This window comes from Sarcophilus harrisii, chromosome 5, assembly GCF_902635505.1.
Source record: "Sarcophilus harrisii chromosome 5, mSarHar1.11, whole genome shotgun sequence".
Classification (NCBI taxonomy): domain Eukaryota; kingdom Metazoa; phylum Chordata; class Mammalia; order Dasyuromorphia; family Dasyuridae; genus Sarcophilus; species Sarcophilus harrisii.
Genome location: NC_045430.1, coordinates 196,343,888 through 196,369,529, shown reverse-complemented (window position 1 = coordinate 196,369,529; position 25,642 = coordinate 196,343,888). Strand labels below are relative to the sequence as shown.

Here is a 25,642-nt window from a genome sequence, read left to right as displayed (position 1 = left end):
TGGGGAAACAGTTTCAAACTTATTTCCAAAAGACACTGGGAAGAATAACTAATGAAACTGGTTGTTTTCACTTTTATTCGAGGTGTATCAGGGGTGGTAATTGCATTAGAGATTAGAATAAAAGTAGATTAATTACCAACAAAGAAAAAAAAATATTTGCCAAGATGTTTTGGTATTCTGATTCTAATTCTCAAAATCAACATAGACTTGCTCTAGTCCAGTGATTCTCAAAGTATGGTCTAGAGAATCCTGGGGATCTCTGAAATCCTTTTAGAGGGTCTACAAATTCAAAAATAGTTTTTATTTCCAATATGGTAAATGTCTATAAATATAATCCAGATAAACAAAAATGCTTTGGAGATATCCTCAATAATTTTAATAGGATAAAGATACTGAAAACAAAAGTTTGAAAACAACTGCAAAAGTATATGCATATATGGCAGTGGGAATACTCTACATTTTGGGGAATATCCACTAGGTCAGAGGATCAGTGTTTTTGTAGGTGTCTGTATAACTATCAGAATGTTAACACTTTGAAGTTAAGAATATGTAAACTCTTCCCCTACATGTTTTGTCCCAAAATTTTATTTCCCTTGTTATATATAAAAATCAACATTTTTCTTGGTTATACACATACATTCATTTTTTACATATTTCCTTATGAATCTTATTGGGAGAGAAAATCAGAAGAAAAACCATGAAGAAAAAAAATAGAAGAAAAAGAAATTGAACATAGTACATGTTGAGCTACAGTCTCCATAGTTCTCTCTCCAGATAAGGATTTAGTTTTTCATCCAGCATTTATTGAGTTTGCCTTCGATCATTAAGCTGCTGAGAAGAACCAGGTCTGTCATAGTTGATCATTAAGGTACATTTCTCTAATCAATTGGAGCATTTTTTTCATATGACTATTGATGGTTTTAGCTTTTTCACCTGAAAATTGTCCATTCATATCCTTTGACAATTTATCAATTGGGGAATGATTTGTATTCTTATAAATTTAACAAGGTTCTTCATATATTTTAGAAATAAGGCCTTTATAGAAGTACTAATTGTAAAAAAATTCCCCAGTTATCTGTTTCCCTTCTAATCTTGGTTGTATAGATTTTATTTGTGCAAAACCTTTTTAATTTGGTCTAGTCAAATGATTTTTGCATTTCATAACATTCTCTAGTTTTTCTTTGGCTGTAAATGTCTTCCTTTTTTAAAGATCTGATAGGTTCTCCTGCTTTTCAACATAGTGCTTAATAAACACTGAACTAACAATTTCGATTCAATTTACTAGAGTAAATGCTTATTAAATGTGTGTTGAATGGGAGCTATTTCGTGCTGTTTCAAGGTTCCTTCCACTCCTTCAGCTCCCACTGTCAATGACTTTGATTTCTACAGAGAAAAGGAACTGTGTACAGAGTGAGCACAAATCACTTCAATGATGAATATAGTGATAACTATTGGCAGTAGTAACTGACATGAATCTACGAGAAACCTATGTTTCTTATGAAAAAAATGTTCCTTATAACTATTTGAAGAAAATAAGTGCCCACACTTAAGAGACCGAAACAAGGCTAAATAAATTAAGATGGTAGCAAAAGTCTAAGAAGACCAAAATTTTTGGATTTGCAATTGCTAGCATGATGACTATGGGAAAACCATTTCATATTTCAAGATCCCTGTTTTCTTTAAACATAATATTTGAACTAGATGGTATTTTAAAAATATAATAGTTTTTTTTTTAAATATCAAAATATATGCAAAGGTAGTTTTCAACAATCACATTTGCAAAACCTTGTGTTCCAAATTTTTTTTCCTTCCTTCCTTCCTTTTATTTCTTCTCATATATGCTAAACATGTACAATTCATATATGTGTGTGTTTTATACATTTATCATGCTGCACAAGAAAAATCAGATCAAAAAGGGGGGAAAAAAGGAGAAAGAAAACAAACAAGCAACAAAACAACAACAAAAGATGCAACTACTATGTTGTAATCCACATTCTGTCCTGACAGTACTCTTTCTGGATATAGATGCTTCTCTCCACCACAAATCTATTGGAATTGGCTTGAATCACCTCATTGTTGAAAAGAGGTCTGTCCATCAGAATTGATCTTCCCATCATTTTGTTGTTGCATACAGTGTTCTCTTGGTTCTAGTTGATCATTAAGTGAAACAAGTGCTATATAACCTTAGTCTCTGTGATTATCTCTATGATTTGTCAAAAAAAAATTATGTTGCTTTAGCAATGTCCAGCTTCCCATGACACTGAAGTTTTATCTGACACTGATAGATACCAGTCTATATCAATATTTATATCTCATCTTATATCTCAAAGAAATTGGAACAAAATGAGAGAAATGATTGTATTGTATTGTAATATTTTAGAGTTACTTGGGTCCCTGAAAGACTCGATGATTTGCTTAAGCATTTTGAGAACTTTTAGAATTTTCTCAATTTGCCTAGGAAATCGTAGAAAAATAAATTAATAATGAGAGAGTTCCCCCTTTTTATATAGTCCTCATTTGAAAGTCCTGTTTTTGGAAGGATATTACAGATTAGACTGAATTAACTGTCCTCAGATTTTTGTCAGATCTGTTACAAATTTACAAATAATTTAATCTCACTATATTCTACTGAGATCTGGGTGGGGATAAATTCTTTGATTGGATTTTCCAAGGCTGTGTAGTTTACAAGTAAATGACATAATCAAAAGTCCATTATAATAAGCCCAGACCCTCACTGTAATATTCATTCTTTCTCATTTATTGCAAGTGACCCAGTCAGAATTGATGAACAATTTCTGGAAAACCCATTTTTCCAAGGCCATATAAGTCTTGAGCCCATCACAGTGAAAACATTTGATATTTAAGTGCACCTATAACTTCTTTTATTAAAATGCTAGCATTATTAATAAAATGACTAATTATCCAGAAATTATGCTTCTTGAACATTCTAAACACTACACAAACAAAAAGAATACAAAAATAAAGAACAATAAAAAATTTAGAGATGAAGTCAGAGTTGCAGGAAAAGAAGAAAAGGGTGTAAACATCTCTTTCTTATCTATTTTATGTTATGCATTAAGCAATTTACTTATATTCTCTTAGTTGATCCTCCTAATAACTCTGAATCTCCAATTTACATTTGAAGAAATTGATGGAAACAGAAATTAAGATACTTGTTCTGGGACATAGCTAAAGTGTCTGGAGTCACATTTGAATTAAAGTCTTCAAGACTTCAAGTGCAGTGCTTATTTCATGAGCCATCCAGCTGCCTCTAACATACTCTTATTGTTCTGAGTAAAATACTAAGGGATCTTTCCCATTTAAAAAACAAAATAAAATAAATTTCCACATAGCTTTACCAGTATCCCAAACAATTATTTTATATCTTTCTTCATCATTATCAAATATCTAAAAATAATTAATTTTCCTCACTCTGTTTACTACTGCCTTTCAAGGCCTTTTCAATCTGGTTTCTCAATCCCACCATTTCCCAGAAACTGTCTTCTCTAAAGTCACCAAAGATTTGTTAACTGGTAAATCCCATGCATTTCTGACCATCTGCAACCTACTTGTTATCTTTGTAATTGATGAAAACCTTCCTCCATACACACATATTTTTCCTTTCTTTTTATATCTTATACCTCAATATATACTCTGAAATAGTGACACTACCTTCTCTACTTTTCCTCAAAAAAGAAACTCCATCTCTAGATTCTGAGTATTTTAAGTGTTTATCTGTCCATTGTGGTTTAAATACCTCCTCTCTTCCTTTCACCTGTTCCTTTCTTACAAGTTCCACCTAAAATCTTACCTTCTACAGAAGAGGTGGGAGAACCTGTTGTTTTTCTGCCAAGGGCCATTTGAATATTTATATCATCATTCATAGACCATACAAAATTATTAACTTACAAAACTCAAGCAGCAGAAGCGTGTTATACCTAACTTTTAACTAAGGTTTTCTTAGCAGATGATTTCACTGGCCTTATTTGGGCTGCAGACCAGATGTTCCTCACCCTTGTTCTGCAGGAAAATTTTCCTGACCTACTTTAATTTTTGTGCCTGCCTTCTGCTAATCATTTCCTATTTATCCCGCATTAGTTTGTATATAGCTGTTTAATTTTTCCTTGATAGTAACATCTGACTTTTATCTTTCTTTATATTCTTAGCACAGTATCTAGCAGTCCCTTAATAAAAATTTAATGACTGACTGTTGACGATCCTTTTAGCTTCTCTGACATTAGATCCTTCCAATTCTCCTCAGAGTTCTCTATTACTACTTTTTAATCATCAAATCTTTTCCTTCTTTTGGGCAATCTCATCTAATATCATGAATTCCATTATGCCTAAACACATGCCTAAACATTATGCCTAAAAGAAAGATATAAGTAGACATATATTAAGTTTGCAGTGTTTAGGCATTACAAACTTAATATATGTCTCCTTATATCTTTCTTTTAAACATCACTGTTTATTTCTTCTCCTCCCTCTTCATTCTTCTTCTTTTCTTCCTTCTCCATCCTTACAGACATCAGTTTTACAATTTCAGATTCACCTTGATTCTTCACTTATTCTCACTACCTATAACTAATCAATAGGCAAGTCTCCTCAATTCTAAATTCATAATACTGCTTTTGAAGAAGCCATCGTCAATTCTCATTTGAATGGTTCAAATAGAATGCTATTAACAATCTATCATTGTCACAATTTGCGTTCGTTACCAGTATCTCATCTCTCCAAACCATGAAAAATAGGGAAAAGCATCTTAAAATATCATTGTAATAAGTCAGTAAGTTGCTTTAAAACTTTCAAAGGCTTCCCATTATTCTTTGAAATGGTATTTATGAAGCATTTAGCACATAGTAGGTTCTTTTTAAATACTCTGACAAAACACAAAGTGTCCAGGTATATTTGTAAGCCATCCATGATCCAAACTCTTCCTACCTTTCCAACTCTATTTCATAAAATTCGACTTTCTAAATTCTAATCAAATTAACCTGAATTCAGTTCCACTATCCTCATATCTTTATCTAGGTTAACTTTGTTACCTTCTCACTGCTACTCCTTTCCCTTCAAAGTCACTGGGTTTTTTATTTTTAGTTTTGCAAGATTCTACTCAGATGCCATCTACCAAGTGGAACAATCTTTATACTTAAGTGGCTGGTAGTGTTCTTTGCTTCCACAATTTACCATATGTCACTAAATGTGTATATGTTATGCTCACCCCAATCTTTGAAAAATATGAATTCTTCAAAGTCAAAGATAATTTTGTTTTTTCCTTTACGTATTCATAGTCAAAATATTCTAAACACTCACTTGAAAACAATCTATTGTTAAATCCATATGCATATAGTCTTTTCTAGAACATTTTCTAATAAACCTATAAGTAACTTCTCTTGTTCTTGTTTTGGTTATGTGGTGAGTGAAAGGTGAGAGTTTCTCAGAATAAAAACTAATGGGAAATTATTTATAATTATTATTGTTTTTGCTTTCCATCTATGATTTCATCTGTGTGGAAAACTCTCTCTAGTAAAGAAGATCAGCAAATAATTTGTAATTTTTGTATTGTATTGTATTGTATTGCATTGTAATATTTTAGAGAGTTACTTGAGTCACTGAAAGACTAGATGATTTGCTTAAGCATTGTGAGAACCTTTAGAATTTTCTCAATTTGCCTAGGAAATTGTAGAAAAATAAAATAGTTTAAAAGTTATTTATTTAAACTCTTTATTCTGAAAATACAATAATTGTACAAATTATTAAACCAGATATGAAACCTACATTCACTGATCCAAATATTTTTCCCCCTAAAGTGAGGTGTGTTTGGCAAATGAACAACTGGCTTTCAAAAAATGTGCCAAACTTTTAAGGTAACCATTATAAACATTTTCTCCATCAATTTCTCATGTATACACAGTCAAAAATGAACCAATCAAGCCTCAGTTTTTACTGTTTTCTGATTTCTGAGACATAAATGCTGATACTGAAAATTTACTAACCAGATCTTGGCCCTTTCTTCAAGCTGATTCTAGCATACTCCTGCATAAAGTGTACATAGACAACATTCCAGCTTCCAGCTACAACATTTGGCTTGTTCTAGTATTTAGGATAAGGTACAGAACCCAGTGAAGCCTCTGAGGTAACCATGATTCAGATTACCTAAACAAAAATTAATATGCTAAATTACACTTGAACATATAACACAGATATTGCAAACTAAAGAGAACAGTTATAATAATCTATCTACAATTATTATTTCAAAGAAGATGAATTTCTTGGATATTTTGAATTTCAAATAGTAGACCAAAATATAGACTACTTCAGAAAGGTAGTTGGCAGTCTTCAAAAGTAACTTCTTTATGCTAATGCATTTAAATCCAAAAAAAAAAAAAAAAAAAAAAGGTGGCTTGTCAGCTACTATAGTCATCTTAAATATACAAAGCTATCTAAAGTTTGCTACTATGTTAAAATTCATTAGTGAATGATCTTTCTTAAAATCTTTTCAAAATACAAATATCAGTTCAAACAAATCAAAGGATCATATATTAAAGGTAGAAGGAAATCATTAACTCAAAAGTTTTCATTTTACAGATGAGAAAACTGAATCCATGGGAGATTAAGTGACTTGTCTAGGGTAATAGAGATGCTCATTTTCTAAGGCAGAATTCAAACAAGTCATCCTGACTCTAAATCAAAAATTCTATTTACTACGTCACATACGTGGCAAATCTTAAATCCAAGAATACCTTTAAAGGCAAGAATACATTTACAAAAACTCTCTTCTTTCATCTATCAATTTAATTTATATAGTTGGATTCAGCTTTAAACAATCTCATCTAATCCATAGTCACAATTACTCAACCAGTCAAAATAAAGAGCAACCTCATGAAACTGATGAAAAAGAAGAAAAATGAAACATCACAATTATGTTGACAAGACAAGATAAAAATTCAAGGATTTCTTCAAGTTAATGCATAATTTTATAAATTAAAACAATTATAGAGACCCTTGTATATTCCTAAAGCAGAAAAGGCACTTGAAGAGATAAAGATTAGTATAATGCTACTTCACGTTCTGGAAAAAATTCAATCACAAAAGGTCATATTTAGTTTTACCACAATAGTGCATGTCTACATTATAGTCAAGATGATTAATAGCATCCTCTTTTATCAACCATTTTTTTTGGAGAAAGGAGAAAATATTAAACACATAATCATACTGTGTTTGAATGGCCATGTGTATACAGAATATTGAGTAATTCAACAGATTGACATGTAGAGAAAAATTATGACCTCTTAAAATGAGAATCTCTAAATACAGATGTGCATTTAAGAATGGTGATCAAAATTCACTAGTCTAGGTATTAGAATATACAGAAAAGAATATGGAATGTCTGCTCAACTTATTAAAATTCATGAGACTTTAAAAATATCACACAGCCCAAGAGGGGCAGAAACATAAAATCTATTTCACAGAAATAGGAAGCTTATTTAGAATTCACCTTGAAAATAGCTTTTCCTTTATATGATTTAGCAATGACCTCTCCCTCCCCATTTCCTAGAAGGTAGTTATAAAACATATATTTGAAACCCAATGTGAAATATATTAAATGCACATCATGATTATTAATTATATATAATAATTATTAACAAAACATGAGTAGGTTTTTTTAAACCTATTTCTCACCTTTAGTCAAAATCTTTCCAAGAACAATGACTATTTGTACAAAATAGGAGGGAAAAAATTGGGATTAGTGAAAATAATTATGTTAGATTCTGTAGTGTAATGGAAATAATTATGTAAGATAATAAATTTAAAAGGAATCATCAGAAATGTGTATATACCTTTATTTCAAAATATGATAAAAAAAATCTATTTTATTTAAGAGAATTGGTTTTCCTGAAATGTGACATCAATAATTCAATGACAGAGGCTTTTAATTACCTGGATTATTCAGTGAATCTATTGGAAATAATTGGAAAGATTAAGCAATCTGACTTATTTGGTATATTGTCACTTTTATTATAAGTAAATATTTTTGGTTAATCTATTACTATGTTACTTGTTACTTAGCTGGATCCTGAACAGCTCTATCCCACTTTCCTGTATTTTTATACCTGGGGAAACAAAAACATTCTTCGAAAGTGCATCTGACATTTGGTCACTATTTCTCTACTGCTCTGATATATCTCACTATATCTGCCTTCAGTTACATATAGAAACTTTAAAAAAATAATAAACTGGATATTAATCAGGCAGATGTAAGCTGAAGTTAAGAAGAAATACTTAAAACCAAAAACAGTAAACAACAGATATAACCAAAAAGAAGCATCCTTTAGGCTATACTTACTGAAGATAACTACTAAATTCTAACTCTTTTATGGACAGTATTCTATGGCTATTTTTTGAAGAATTGGGTCCTAAGGAGAAGAAACATCTAAAGTCAGTTATTCTGTTCATTGTTCAATATTTTAAAAGTCAGAGAGTCCACAAGTTAATTTGCTAATGAGGAGACAGGTAGCCAAGATATTAAGAGTCCAAATTTGTTGAAAAGTGACAAAACTTTATATATGATGTCTGTTTTCTTAAAATAACATTGAAAGAGTTAAACTTCAATAAGTTCCCATGAACCACAATTATTATCTGAATATATCATCATCATCATCATCATCTTCACTAAATATTTTTCTCCATTGTATTGTTTGAAATAATGAGAGTTTTAAAGTTTAACCTCCAACAGAGTATTGCTACTCAATTGTAATGTTTGAAAATGGTTTGCTGTTGTGTTTTTTTTCACTAGCAATTTAGTTGAAAATGTGGAAAACAATTCTCCAACCAGAAGTAATTGTATTATTTTCTTTTTTTTTGATGATTTTTAAAATTTCTCTCTTTAAAAAAAATTAATAGCTTTTTATTTACAAGTTATATGCATGGGTCATTTTATAGCATTGACAATTGCCAAACCTTTTGTTCCAATTTTTTCCCTCCTTCCCCCCACTCCCACCCCTAGATGGCAGGATGACCAATACATGTTAAATATTTTAAAGTATAAATTAGATGGTAATTGTATTATTTTCTACCAGTACACAATAAAGTTACAGTATGAGAATGTTATATTAATCCTCTACTCTCATATGTTCATTCCAAATATCTATGATCAAAATCCAATTGAATTTCTTCAGTAAAGATAAAAGCAATAGCTAAGAAAAATGCAATCTTGAAATGTAGTTTGTAATGGATTCTAAATAATGAAATACTTACATAGAATATTTTCTCTTTCTGAACATGTGACAATAAAATACTTAGGTTTACTGTTAATGAATCAATTTACTTAGAATCTCACATTTAGGATACTGAAACTATAACTTGGATAATCTCTTGTGGCTGTTTGGCCAATCTTAATTTATTTTATTTCTGCAACTGAGAAGAATATATAGAGAAGATGAATGGGGAAGTTTAGCTATTCCTGTTATTCCAACTATAGTTATAGAAGTAAAAGGAGTTTTAAATATTAAAGTAGTTTCAGCTATGCAAAGTTTTGATTGTGAAATATCTGAACTACTTCTGAGAGTTAAATTTGGGAGTCACTTATCGTTTTTTTTTTTTAACATATTGTGAAATTTGATATTTTTTGAAATCATAACACATTTAATCATTCAGATGATGAGGGCTTATTCCTTTGTTAATATAGTATATCAAACTAGTTTTATAATCTTTTAAAGTGATGAGTCTATGAAATTATGGGCTTATTTCTTTTAGACAATCAACTCTGAGTATAGTGATTATAAATATGCATGTATATACATATATATGCACACATACATATTATATGTAGATGTATTCATGCATATGCTAATACATATAAACATACACAGGGAGAGAAAAAGGAGATCTTTAACTATATCTTTTCACTTTTATATACTTATCACCTGATGCATTATTTTGAGCTGAATGAGCATTTAATGTGTGATGAATGAATTAATCAGTGAACTGTGAATTTATTCTTCTGGAAACATATTATCCAATGAGAAGGAAAAGGCTGACAACTTCTTCAAAACATAGGTCAAGACATATCAATTCAGAAGCATCTTAACAGATATATTTTTGGAACTTACCCTGGAGAATATAATCTATTTTCATGTGGCAATGCATTGTCAATTATCGCCTCTCCTTTACATATAATAAAAATTTGTAAAAGGCTGAAACTCTTGAGTTCATGGTTTGGGCAAGCAAGCACTTAAGGCTAATTACCAATTGGACAATACTCTATTATCATTTGCTTGGAAAATGGCCCGCCCCACCATTCTGTGCTGGCTCTATCAATTGGTGTATAGGGAGATTGGAAGGAGGGGAAAAGGGTGGAGTAGGACAAGAGAGGGTGACTCCTGGGCAGGAAAAGAAAGTAGAAATTCCTGTGTCCATGCTCTTTCCTCTCCCTTTGATAAAGAATAAATATCAAGGACTTTTGCTTATCCTGACTGCCTGATTTTAAAGTATCTAGGGTGCTAACACAGTCTTTACATTTGGTGCCCAATATGGAACCAAGGACTCTACTTTCACTGAAGAAGTCTCCAGTGACCAGGAAATTGGGTGAGTATTTTAATAGACAAACAGGGAACTTACTGTGTTAAGAGCTAAACTAGTAACCTTTTCTGGCTGAAATGGGGCAGTTCCACCCCCCACCCCCACCCCTGCCCCAAACAGGCACTATAGAAAGCATGTTTAACTTGATCAAGGGACAAGGCTTAATTATAACTTGGGAACAGATTGCTAGACTCTTGGGTACATTAGAATGCAAGAACCCTTGGTTCTTAGAGGAAGAACAAATTACACCAGACAATTGGGAACTTGTAGGACAACTATGTGAATATTACAATGATAAAGGTCCTTGTTCAATTTCCATCGAAGCATTTTATATATACAAAATAATAAAGTTGGCCTTAAAGAATCCTGCAAGTTATAGAAAAAAATAAAAGTTCTAGGAACAGCCAGATGAGGAAGTGTGAGGAAAAACAGGAAGACAAAGAACAATTTAATGACCATATTCCCACAGGGCATGGAGATTTAAGTGAGGTTCAAGGGTGTGGTGATTTTTCATCTCATCAGGAAGCTTCAGCTCTGTCTATGGAGCAGATAATTGACACAGCCCCATCAACTCCACCTTCTGGGAGGGAGGGAGGAGGAGTAGTGGGAGGGGCAGTGATGCCACCAGCACCTCCCCCCCAGCAACCGCCTCTTCCTATGAGTAGATTGCAAAAGGCACTACTCAAAGCCATGGAAGATGGGAAAGATGTAAATGAGTTAAGACCATACATTTTTCCTGTGATTCAACAGTTAACTCTTCAGGTCAAGAAAGTAGAAAATATGCTCCTTTTGATATAGAAATCCTCAAAGACCTGAAAAAAGGCTTGCACTCTTTGTGAGGCTACATCAGCTTATGTTAAGATGTTATTACAGAATTTGGCTTATGAAATCTTAACCCCTAGTGACTGGAAATCTATAGCAAGGACATGCTTAGAACCTGGACAAAACTTGTGGCTTTCTGAATACAGTGAGCTCTGTAGGATACAAGTCCAACAAAATAGTCAAAGTGGACTTCATATTCCAATCACCTGTGACAAACTAATAGGTGTAGGTTCTTATGCAGACGTCGCAGTACAGATTAATTACTCTATAGCAGCATATGAGCAAATTGCTGCTGCTGCTGTCAAAGCATGGGCTTCCCTCCACAATAAAAATAACAAGGGTGAAGCCTTCACAAAAATAACACGAGGGCCAATGAACCCTTTGCTGGTTTTGTGGGATGTTTGCAGACAGCTATCATACGAACTAATGATGAAAATACAGTAACAGACATTTTGATAAGGCAACTTGCTAAAGAAAATGCTAATGAGGTTTGTAGAAGAATTATACTAGGATGCTCCTTTAGAGGAGATCATAAGATGCTGTGCCATACTGGGCACAAATGCCTTTTATAAACAGGCTATGATGCAGACTTCCCAAGATTCGAACATGGGTCCCTTCTGGAAAGGGACTTCCAGAGAGCATCAATGCTTTCAATGTAGTAAAGTAGGGCATCTGAAAGCTCAATGTTGCCATAGAGATAGTATGAGAAAACAGGGTGGGAGAAAAAGATCCAATACCCCATGTCCAAAATGCAACAGAGGCTTCCATTGGGCCTCAGAATGTAGACTGATTCAGGGAAATGGGATGAAAGGCCCAGTTCCAGGGCTCCAGGAAAAAACACTTGGGGCATGATGGCATCTGATGGTACACCCAGAGAGTGCCTAGAAGTCTAGTACCTAGACATGATCAATCAGCCAGGAAGCCATCTGATGGGAAAAAGGGATTACAATTGGGGACGATAGAGTTGTATGCAGCTGGGACAACTGAGATACTCCTGGAAAAGTGAAATCTGTTCCTCTCCAGCCTATGGATTCCTTGCCTCCAGGCACTCTCACCTCCTGAGAGTACACACTAAACAGTGTCCATCGATACACTGATGTGGGAAACTGGGGAATGTATAAATAATATCCCAGTCACTAATACAGGTAAACAATGTATGACATCACCCAGGAGAAGTAGTAGCATCAGGTTTACTGATACAGACTCCTAATAAGCAATGTGGTAATAGTTGCCCAGATTCTGACTCTAAGCAACAAAATCCAGGAATATACTGGACAGCAGCTGTGACAGCTGACCGACCTATGCTTACTATCTATATAACTGGCATACCATTAGAAGGATTGGTAGATACTGGTGCAGATCATACAGTCATTAGAGGGGCCAACTGTCCCAATCACTGGCCAGAGATTAAGGTAGACACCTACATGTCTGGCGTAGGAAGATCAATAGCAGCTGAAGTTAGTGCTATTCCTCTGAGATGGACTTTTGAAGGCAAAACAGGAGTTTTTACTCCTTGTATAGTTGAAAAAATCCTTAAGTGGAGATAAAATTCAGGCCTTATTAGATATAATGCAAGAGCAATTTGACCAAGGACACTTATAACCTTCTCTAAGTCCTTGGAATTCCCCAGCATTTGTTGTAAAAAAGAAATCTGGAAAATGGAGAATGTTGACTGATTTAAGAAAGGTAAATGAACAGATGGAAACTATGGGAACTCTTCAGCCTGGGCTTCCATCTCCTACTCAATTGCCTAGAGAATGGGCTAGAAACATTAAGGGTTGTTTCTATTCTATTCATCTAGATAAGGAGGATACAAAAAGATTTGCCTTTTCAGTTCCCAGCATTAACTTAGCTGAGCCTTATAAAAGATATGAATTGATGGTTTTGCCACAGGGAATGAAAAACAGCCCTACTATGTGTCAAATGTATGTTGCTGCTGCTTTTACTCCAGTAAGAAAAGCATTACCAAAAGTGATGTTATTACATTACATGTACATACAGGTACATGTGTACCTGAGGAACAAATGTTAGAAGCATGTCTACAAAAGGCCATAGAAACACTAAGGAACTACAATTTGTACATAGCTCCAGAAAAAAATTCAAAGACATGCTCCTTTTCAATATTTAGGATATGAAGTATACCCTAAAGTGCTTACAGTACAAAAACTTCCCTTAAGAACAGAGAAGCTAAACACCTTAAATAACTTTCAGAAATTGATAGGAGATATCCAATGGATGTGTCCATTGTTAGGATTGACTACCTATCAATTGCAACCGTTATATGACATTTTAAGGGGAGACAGTGCTTTAAACTCACCATGTCGGCTTACAAAAGAAGCTCAAGAGGCTTTGAGAGAAGTTGAACTGGCTTTATTCAATGTGGTTGAAAAAGTCACTCAAAAACCCTTGGAAATATCAGTTTTTGCTGCACAAGAGGCACCCACCGAAGACCTTCATCAAGGAGACAATGTAATAGAGTGGGTGAACCTCCCAGCACAACCAGAACAAAGCCTTACTCCTTACCCAGTGCTTGTGGCTAGAATTTTATTAAAGGCCATTAAGCGAGCAGTACACTTATCTGGGATAAGACCTGACAAGATATACACCTTTTATACTAATACACAAATTAATGTGTGCTGTGAAAACATCCCAGAGCAGCAAATTTTATTAGCCATGGCTCCAAATGTTATACATGGGTCTCCATTAAAGATAACTAGACTATTACATAATTGGCGATGGATTCTTGAAGAAAAAGTTTCTTAAGTTCCTCTTAAAGGACCAACTATCTTTATAGATGCATCCAAACACAATATTTACACTGTATACTCTTGTGACTTACCTATAAAGTGAGTAGTCAGAACTCCCTTTCAATCCACTCAGTAGAATGAATTGTATACAATCATTCTAGCTCTTACTTATTATCCAGGAGATAGAAATATAATATCTGATTTGGCCTATTCAGTAGGTGTGATACAAAGAATTGCCACAGCCCAAATAAAATTTGTAACCTCTAATATATATCAGCTCTTTAAGGAACTTCAAGAGCAAGTGAGAAAGCATCCAGATAAGATTTATATTTTGCATGTCCACTCTCATAGTGGACTTCCAGGTTCTATTTTTGATGGCAATTCAAAGGCAGATAGCTTTCTAACTATGTTGATCAATACTCCTTTATTTCAAGAAGCCTAGGAATCTCATTCTAAATATCTTCAGGCTGCTCGAGCTTTACATTTACAATTTGGAATAACAAGAGAGGAAGCTAGGAGCATAGTAAAAGCCTGTACAGCTTGCCTTCTTTTCCATGCTCCTATACTGCCTCCAGGGAAGAACCCTTGTGGTTTGAGACCCAATGAAATTTGACAAATGGATGTGACCCATTATAATCTTTTGGTCGCCTGTCTTTTATCCATGTTGTGGTAGACACCTTTTCAGGATTCACTTTTGCAATATCAGCAACAAAAGAGGCAGCCCAAGTGGTCACTGAATTCCTCACACAAGCATTTGCCATTATGGGTGTGCCACAAGCAATAAAAAAAGACAATGGTCCTGCATATACTTCCAAACATTTTGCACACTTTTGTGCACAGTATAAGATTTTACACACCTCTGCCATACCTTTTAATCCTCAAAGACAAGCAATAGTAGAGAGGAGAAACAGAGACATTAAGATGTTCCTCCAAAAACAAAAGAAAGGGGGAACTGCAGGTAATCCTAGAGAACTTTTAAATCTAGCTCTTTATACTATTAACTTCTTGATTTTTGACAAAGATGCACTGGCTCTGGCAGACAGGTTTTATAACCCACCAGAAGGGCAGTGGACAGTGCGAGTGGCTCCACTGTCTTTAGATAATCGCCAGGTGACGTGGAGAGACCCAGAAAGAGGTGAATGGAAGGGACCAGGTAGGTTAACTGCTTGGGGGAAAGGGTTTGCTTGTATCTCTACAGGTGGAGAAGGAATCAGATGGATACCAATGAGCTATATTCGGCTTGTCCATCAGAGAGACGGAACAGACCCTTGAAATGAAGGAGAAGACCCAAGAAACATCGGGTGGTTCCATTGCTGACGGTGCCTACCACTGAAATAACATGGTAGTTATAGCATTTGACTCATGGACATCAAAAATTGTTGGACTTAAAAACTTTCAGGAATCATTGGAATCCCTGAGACATGATATGATGGTTATAGGGCTTGAAAACCCTCAGGAATCATTGGATTTTCTGAGAAATGATAAGACTGTTGCAGAACTTCAAAATCTGCAGGAATTATTGGATTCTCTGAGACATGACTGTTCTAGGACTTGAAAACCCTCAGGAATCATTGGATTCTCTGAGACATGATAAGACTGTTGTAGGACTTGAAAGCCCTCAGGAATCATTGGATTTTCTGAGAAATGATAGAACTGTTGCAGTACTTCAAAACCTGCAGGAATCATTGGATTCCCTAACATATAAAAAGACTGTTTCAGGACTTCAAAAACTTGCGGGAGTCATTGGATTCCCTGACACGTGAAACAATAGATTGGTTTTGGACTATCTCTTGGTTGCTGAAGAAGGCTTATGTGTGACTGTTGTTTACATTCCCTCCTTCTAGGACTTCTGGAAATCTTTTACAATACCATGTTGATTTACATTGTTTGTTACACCACTACTTGCATGTACAATTCACATTTGTTACACCACATTGAGTCTGCACTGGTTGTGGGGAGAGTCACCACTAAGAGCCTGTGCATTATTGCTATGTGCTTGTGCAATATCTCCCATGCTGATGGGCATACCTGTTTCTAATAAGATCCTTCAGCCCAGAAACCTGCTAGCAATCCCCACTTCCCTTTGGTGCTTTTCATCTCCCTTCCTGAGATGTCAGGGAGGTTGTGATTATCTCCTTTTTAGTGCTTTCACCTCCCTTCCTGAGAAATTTCGGGAGGGGGGTGGGAATGTACACCTCCTTTTTGATGTTTTTACCTCCTTTTCTGAGAAGTCAGGAAGGGCATGATCACCTCCCTTTGGGGGCTCTCACCTCCCTGAGAAATCAGGGATGGCGTGACTACCTGTGTTCTAAAACAAAAGAAAGTGTGAGATGTAAAGGGCTGAAACTCTTAAGTTCATGCACTGAGGTTAGGACAAGCAAGCACTTAAGGCTAATTACCAATTGTACAATATTCTATTAGCATTTGCTTGGAAAACAGCCCACCCCACCATTCTGTGCTGGCTTGATCAATTGGTGTATAGGGAGATTGGGAGGAGGGAAAAAGGATGGAGTAGGACAAGGGAGGGTGACTCTCGGGTGGTAGAAGAAAGAGGCGATTCCTGTGTCCACACTCTCTCCTTTCCCTTTGATAAAGAATAAAGATCAAGGACTTTTGCTTATCCTGAGTCTGGCTGATTTTAAAGTATCCAGGGCCTTGATGCAGTCATCACAAAAATTATAAAATCTCTTATTTCTAATCTGATATACTTCATAAAATGTTAGGTAAGAGAATGAAAAATTAAGGTTATTAAGAATCAATAAAATATATGTTTCTATATGTATAAAATATTTTTACCATCAAAAAATATATTCAACCTTAGCTGGAAAATAATTTTCCCCACATTGAAGTAGTATAAATATTAAATTATTAATCAAACTTCTAATCTTAATGTTGATCAAAATGAATCTTTCATTTGGAACTTGCTCAAGGTCATATAAGTTAAAAGAGTGAGAATCTTACATAAGACCTGAGATTCTTATTATTGACATCCTAAATCAATGTATTTTCAAACACTGCCATTATCCCATTCTGTTTGAGTGAGGAATCAATTTTTCCTACTTGTTATATACTTTCTCTATAAAGAATAATTGTTTCATTCTTAGTTTTATTTTTTATGAAGTGCTTTTAAAATTAGAAAGCACACATTAAGAATTTAGCAGTAAGTAATGCTTGAGATTTTTAGGGATCAATGAGCTCACCACATTTGGGAGTTTTGAATGCACTAAATTATTTTTGGATTAGGAAAGATTAAAACATTTTCATCAGGAGTTGTTTCCTTTAATTTCAAGCTTCATATGTATTTTAAAGGCAACATAATAATTACGTTTCCGATTCACTTCTATTAAAATGTGGTTTTAAAAGAGCCATATTACTTGAAACAATACTACTGAATTATTTTAGAGGTAGAATGGGTGGGATTTCATCAAGAGAAGTGAGAGAAGACAAATTTCAGGTATCAAGAATGATATAAATAAAATGAGAGGTAAGAATGAAGAGGGGACTCATGGGCAGCAGAGTATTCTAGTTTGATTTAAGAATGTAAAACAGAAAAAAAAATTCTTTAGGATAGTAATAATATCAATTTGTCAATAGTCTACTAGATACTATGCACTGTGGATCCAAATATTTAAAAAATGAAATAGTTTCTACTTTGAAGGAGCTTATTTTCTCTTGGAGAAGACTACATGTATTAATATAAAGATATGAATAACATATATAATGTTAAAATGAATTTACTTTAAAAAGTTGTATTTATTAAGATTTAATTAGATATAAGGTAATTAGAAAGAACAGGTAATGGAAAGGCTTCCCTTAGAAGATGGTGCTTAAGGGGTGCCTTAAACAGCAAGAGGAGCAGAGATTGTGGTAATATTTGAATGTAAAGCTGAATTGTAGTTGGAAAGCAATAGAGACAGACTGAAAATTTTTTTCAGAAAGGAGAAAATATAACCCCCTTTTCCACAAAGTTTTAAAGTAATATAAACAATAAATAGGAAAATAGAAAGACTGAAGGGAGGAAAATATTTTCAGGGTATTATAACAGCCAATGCAGTTCATAAGAGCTTCGTGGTAATAAAGAAGGAAAATGTTATATAGTTGGAAATGTCAGAATTGGATAAAGGTTTCGCTTGAGACATAGAGAAGAGAAAACTGAAAGAGACTAAAAGAGTATTGGTTTCACAGACAAGTAGTGAAATCAGGAGAAGGAAAAAGTTTTGAGAGGCATATAATAAGCTAGTTTTAGGCATGTTAAGTTTATAGAAATAGATTTAATGCTAACATTGCTGATAATTAGAAGCTCATTGGAGCTTTACATTTTGTAATTCACTTTAACTACTTATTATTATCTGACTCTCACCATAGTCCTGAGGTTCAGTTAGTATATTTTACAGATGAGACTTATTTGTTAGTGATGTGCCATCCAGCTAGTGAATTTGGGAGGCAGAATTTGAACCCAGGTATTTCTAATGTCATCTTCTGGTCTACTCAGTACAAAGGTGAAAATGTCATGAAAACAACTTAACTTCTTAACTATAAAGCTCAGAAGAGTGATCAGGAATAGAGACATAGTCTGAATAATTAACTGGATGGAGTTTGTAATTGAAGCTTTGGAAATGAATGAGTTTTCCCAGCAAAATTGTGTATGAATATATGTATGTACATATGTACTTTGAAGAAAATTTTCCTTTAAGAGTTAGGAAAGATTATTAGCCCTAGGTTACGTGTTATTTCTAGAAAGTCATACATTTGTGATCACTGTCCTACTTGGGTTTGTCATCCAAGTATTTATTATTTTGTCTATTTTTCCCCACAGCAATTTGTGTTAATCTTCACATATATGTATTGTTTTATTGGTTTACTTTCACCTACTGTCTTCTAAAAATATCTGTTTGAGATGTCCTGCATCATATAAGTTTAAGAAGATGATTACTCTGCAAAAACAGGAAAGAATTACCATTCTTGTTTCCAGAAATAACCATGACTTAAAGATGGTTTGTAATAGAACATTTCCCAAATGTCTTGGCCAGATAAGCTTCAAGATAATACAATCAAAATATTATTGTATTAAGTTCTTATGCTCTAAAAAGATACTAAGATCTAAGTCTTACAACTTGCTGATTAAGGGCTAACCCCAGATAAGAGCCAAATCCTCTTTATACTGAACCTTAGTATACTTCATTGCTTAATACTGTAACCCTATGTGTAACACTCTACAGTAAAAGAATCTCTAACAAGAAATCAAGATCCAAGTCACATAGCTGGCAAATGTGATATCAGAGATAAAGGCTTCTAAGAAAATATCAATATGAATCATATAGTTGATAAATGGGCTGAGTCCAGCTATAACCCATTTCTTATTTTATACTCCAAAATACTATTCCATTTTTACAATAGTTGAATAAGGACCCCTTATCCTCCAAATATCTCAACACTAATTTGAAGATATTGTGTTATTAAGCCATTACTCAACAAATATATGCATTAAATAATGACTATAAGTTCAGTCTAGAAATACAGTAATTCATGATGGATTTCATCTCATTGATAATTTTTAATGATCACAGTTTTTAATAATTTTTAATGAATGATAGACAGTTAATAATCTTTAGAGTCTAGTTCATTAGTTCACCAATTTAAAATTTTGTCTTTATAACAATGACTCACCCAGATATTCCCATCTTGATGATATGGTTTCCAGTTCCTTCCTGTATCACTGTAGAGCATTCGATACTGGGTCACCCAATCAGAGCTGCTATATCTACCTTGGGTTGCAATGGCACTGATCTGCTTCCTATTGCCAAAATCAACCTGCAGCCATTGGTAATGATCACTGTCTGAGGGAGACCATCCTCCAGCTCCTGTTAGGAGAAAGATATATAGAAACAGTGGAATCTTTGAACATCAGGCCTTTCAATTTGAGGATATCATTCTTAAATCTCTTAATTGGCTTTGACAATGCTATATTCACAACATATAAAATGCCCATTATATATGCTTTTGGGAATCCAAATAATATTTTTCCTGTTGGATTACACTGTTAGTTTAACCTCTTTATGAGGTTATATGCAGTGTAATGGGCTTCCTTTCTAATTAGCAAATGTCTTCCTAATTCCTTAATTAGAGTTTATTACTATATGTCAAGTTCTAATTGACTGAGGGTTGACTAAGTTGCCATGAATTCTTTTGTTGTAATAATTTATATTGTAAAAATATATAATAATCTAAAAAATCCTTTTGCTTTTAAATGGAGTTTCACATTTAAAATTATAGATTCTAGTTAAGTGTAAAACTATACACTATTAAGTATAACTATATATAACTATATGTATATATATAACTATATATAACTATAACTATAGTTATAAAACTTCTCTTTCTTCTTCAGATTTTTTAACAGAAAAATAAAATTGCAAACAGTATTACTAATGGTAAGGAGTAAAAGAATTATAAGTTTTGAAGAATTGATACTTCGGTTGTTCACTACACATGAGTTGTCAAGGAATAAAATTAACTGATATTTCATAAAAGGATTGTGTCACTTTATATAGAACTATGAATTAATCTGATACCAATATTTCACATGATATTCTTTCTGGAATTCAATAATGTTGAGCTATTCTTAAAATAACATAATAATGATATAAGAATAAAGGTGGTTTTATTATATGCAAGAACAATTTAAGAATAAAACAACAGTTAGTTTTCCTTCAGACTACTAAAAATATTGAGATTATGTCAGTGATAAAAAGGTACTATCATTGAGCACTATCATTTCAATTATTCATGGGAGAAAACAAATATTCAATAAAATTTCAATAAGTTAGTCAACATAGTACTTGTAAAGAATAGTATGAGAGACAGAAAGTCTCAAGATTTTTTGTTTGTTTGGGATTTGGGGGTGTTTTTTAATGTGAGAAGGATCCACATAACTTTATCTATAATACCAAAGAAACTTTCAATTCTTTTCCATTCCTATTACTTGGGATTCCCCTCCCCTTTATTTAATTGCTAACTAACTTGCACTAGTCCTTAATTTTTCCCTTTGAAATCAATCTAATTTCCTGTCCTGAAGTACTTATAGATTCCATTAATGCCATTAATCTCCCTTCACATGATAAATGAAAACAACAATGAAACCTCCAAATTTGCATAGATTGTGACCCATTTTCTCCCTTATCATAGAACTCACTTTCAAATTCAATCCTTTTCAATTCTTTCTAGGATTGGGATTTTTTTTTTCTCCCTTCATCTATTCCCATAATAGTCTCTTAACTGTGATAAATGTCTGAAATAATTTATTGCCTCTATTAAATACTTCCAAGGAATTCTAGGAACCTGGTTTATCCAATAACGTGAAACCTCTTTCTTGCTATTCCTTATTCATCCCCATTTTGTTTTAGTCTTCTAAATCTGTGTAACTGGGTACTTGGATTTGTTGTACTCTGTTTTCATATAGCCCTGATTTAAGAGATATTTGTTGTTACATGATAAATTTCTCATGAAACTGGAGCCTTAGAACTGTAAAATACCCAAAATATTGAGTTTAATGTCCTATAACTTAGAAATGTTTTCCTATTATATATTCAATAAGTAAATCTTGCTTCTTCTTGAGTACCTCCAGGAAAAGGGAAATTTGTTTCTTTACAAGATAGAGAGTTGTATTTTTAATTTATTCTTCCTCCTGCGCCAAAAAATATGTTCTCTCAAGATAAACCATATAAGTATCTTCAACATTCTAACTGAATCCCTCCAAACAGTTTGGCTTTTTACCTGTTACAATGTGGCCCTCAGGTACCACATTTATACCTAGCAGATTGCTAAAAATTACTGGAAAAATGATAGATATTGAAGGGAATATAGGAAAAGTGGACACTGATGCATTATTGGTGGAATTATGAACTGACCCAGCCATTCTGGAGAGCAATTTGGAACTATGCCAAACTGAGCATACTCTTTGATCAAAGAGTCTGTATCCCAAAGAGATAATAAAAGAAAGAAAAGGATCTGTGTATACAAATATGTTTGTAGGATCTCTTTTTGTGATGGCAAGGATTTGAAAATTAAATGAATGACCACCAATTGTGAATTAGCTGAATACATTGTCATATAAATGTAGTGGAATACTATTATTCTGTAGGAATTAATTAACAGGAACAGGCTGGTTTCAGAAAAACTTGGACACACTTATATGACCTGATGCTGAGTAAAGAGGAAAACACTATACACAATATCAGAAAGATTGTGTGATAGTCAATTATGATAGACTTAATTCTTCTCAGCAATACAGTCATCCAAGTTAATTCTATTAAACACTGGATGGGAAAAACCATCTGCATCCAGTGGAAAAACTATGGAGACTGAATATAGATCAAACCACACCATTTTGTTTTGTTTTCTATCTCATAGCTTTTCCCTTTTCTCCTGATTTTTCTCTCCCAACATAACTCATGTGAAAAAACTGTTTTTTAAATATTTGTGCATATATAATCTATATCAGATTGCTTGTTGTATTAGGGAGGGAGAAAATAAAAGAAGCAGGGAGAAAAACCATTTTGGAACTAAAAGTCTTACAAAAACATTGAAAACTATCTTTCTATGTAAATGGAAAAAGAAAATACTATTAAAATTTAAAAAACATGGTCTTCAGACCTAAATAGTAAATTCTATATGCTATCTGGCCAGCACAAAGCATATCACTATTATTTACTCTTATTTTTTTTTAATGTAAATTTAGATAGCTAAAAACTGCACTAAAGTCTTTGAGATACAATGAATGTACACCCCATATTTACAATATTAACAATCAACCAGTCAGTAAGCTAAAAAACATTTGTTAAGCACCTTCCACGATACGGGCACTATATTATGTGCTAGGATAAAACAACAAACAAAATCCAGAACAAGACAAAACTTGCCCACATAGACTTCATAGTCTAATGAAGGAGACAATATACAAACTATATACAAACAAGCTATTTACAAGATAATTAGGAAATAATTAATGGAGCCAAGGTATTAGAAATAAGAGGAATTGGGAAAATCTTCCTGTTCTAAGTTTTTATCTAGAACTTGAAGGAAGTCAGCAAAGTCAGCACGAAGAGATGAAGAGTGAGAACATAAAAGACAAGTGAACAGCCAGTGAAATTTTCCAAAGTTAAAAAGAAGAGTGTGCAGTTAACTTGAAAATAAATTAATAGCCTTAAGACTTTTTCATATGAAGTATTTATATTTACTTCTTAATCCTCCTATACTTCTGCAAATCATTTTTAAAACAGAATTTAAATTTAATATTGTCCAATTTGGTTCATCCTTCTAGCCTGTCAAGTTCATTTTTTGATTTTGGTCTTGTTATATATCATAATTTCAATCACTCCTACTTCCATCAAACCAACATTTATGATAAGCATGCACATATAACAATGTTGAACAGAGAACAATTTTAAAGTTTAGAGGCATGTTGGATGCCACTGGAGATCTTTCTCCAAACTATTAGTAAACCAATAAACTTTGGATCCAGTTGTTCAAAGAGCTACAAAACTATGGTATCTATTTGTTGCTGTCATTCAGTTGTTTCAATCATGTCTGATTCAAAATGACCCCACTTGGAGAGTTTTCTTGGCAAAGATAAAGGAATACTTTGTCATTTCCTTTTCCAGTTTATTTTACAGATGAAGAAACCAAAGCAAACAGGGTTAAGAGACTTGCCATGTGTTACTGAACTAATAAGTCTCTGAGGCCAAATTAGAACTTGGGTAGATAAACAAAACTAATGCAGACAAGATAGAAAGGAAGCAATAAGCTGGGAAAAACATTTTTACATTCACAGTTTCTGATAAAGTCCTCCTTTCTAAAATATATATATATAGAACTAACTCAAATTTGTAAGAATTTAAATCATTCTCCAATTGATAAATGGTCAAAGGATATGAACAGACAATTTTCAGATGAAGAAATTGAGACTATTTCTAGTTATAAGAAAAGGTGCTCCAAATCACTATTGATCAGAGAAATGCAAAATAAGACAACTCTGAGATACCACCACATACCTGTCAGATTGGCTAAAATGACAAGAAAAGATAGTGATGAATGTTGGCGGGGATGCGGGAAAACTGGGACATTGATGTATTGTTGATGGAATTGTGAACGAATGCAACCATTCTGGAGAGCAATCTGGAATTATGTCCAAAAAGTTACCAAACTGTGTATACCCTTTGATCCAGCAGTGCTACTACTGGGCTTATACGCCAAAGAGATACTAAAGAAGGGAAAGGGACCTGTACATGCCAAAATGTTTGTGGCAGCCCTGTTTGTAGTGGCTAGAAACTGGAAAATGAATGAATGCCCATCAATTGGAGAATGGTTGGGTAAATTGTGGTATATGAATGTCATGGAATATTATTGTTCTGTAAGAAATGACCAGCAGGATGAATACAGAGAGGGTTGGAGAGACTTCCATGAACTGATGCTAAGTGAAATGAGCAGAACTAGGAGATCATTATATACTTCAACAACAATACTGTATGAAGATGCATTCTGATGGAAGTGGATTTCTTTGACAAAGAGATCTAACTCAATTTCAATTGATCAATGTTGGACAGAAGTAGCTACACCCAAAGAAAGAACAGTGGGGAATGAATGTAAACTGTTTGCATTTTTGTTTTTCTTCCTGGGTTATTTCTCCCTTCTGAATCCAATTCTCCCTGTGCAACAAGAGAACTGTTCAGTTCTGCACACATATATTGTATCTAGGATATACTGTGACATATTTAACATGTATAGGACTGCTTGCCATCTGGGGGAGGAGGTGGAGGGAGGGAGGGGAAAAATCAGAACAGAAGTGAGTGCAAGGGATAATGTTGTAAAAAATTACCCTAGCATGGATTCTGTCAATAAAAAGTTATTGTAATAAAAAAAAAAAAATACATGATTCAAACCAGTTCCAGTTGTTCAGTGATGAAGAATGCCATATACATACAGAGAGAAGACTATGGGAACTGAGTGTGGCCAGCAACATAACATTTTCATGTTTTCTGTTGATGTTTGCTTGCATTTTTGTTTTTCTTCTCAGGTTTTTTTTTTTTCTTTCTAGATAGATTTTTCTTGTGCAGCAAGATAACTGTATAAATACTTACATATATATTGGATTTAACATCTATTTTAGCATATTTAACATGCATTGGACTACCTGCCATCTATGGAAGGGGGAGGGGGAAGGAAATATTTGGAACAGAAAGTTTTGCAAGGGTCATTGTTGAAAAATTACCCATGCATAAGTTTTATAAATAAAAAGCATTTAATAAATTTTTTAAAAAAATAATTCAGGTAGATGAGTCTTGATTTCAGATCTGGCAATGTATCCATTGGGTCACATAGATGCCCTTAATGTATAATTCTCTATTTCATCCATAAGAATGTCATGGACTACTTTATGAAATCCAAATGAACACAGGAAAATTCAGAAGCTGGATTTTATTTCTATAATACATTAT

General features: G+C 33.5%; 1 protein-coding gene across 1 annotated transcript in view; it reads right to left on the bottom strand.

The window, feature by feature from the left end:
• The window catches only part of CNTNAP2 (contactin associated protein 2), a 2,632,466-nt gene that overhangs the window by 1,861,226 nt on the left and 745,598 nt on the right, over positions 1-25,642 (bottom strand). The window contains exon 3 of the mRNA XM_031941247.1: positions 19,818-20,011. Coding sequence (XP_031797107.1) covers positions 19,818-20,011 — 194 coding nt within the window. The remainder of the gene's footprint in view (positions 1-19,817; positions 20,012-25,642) is intronic.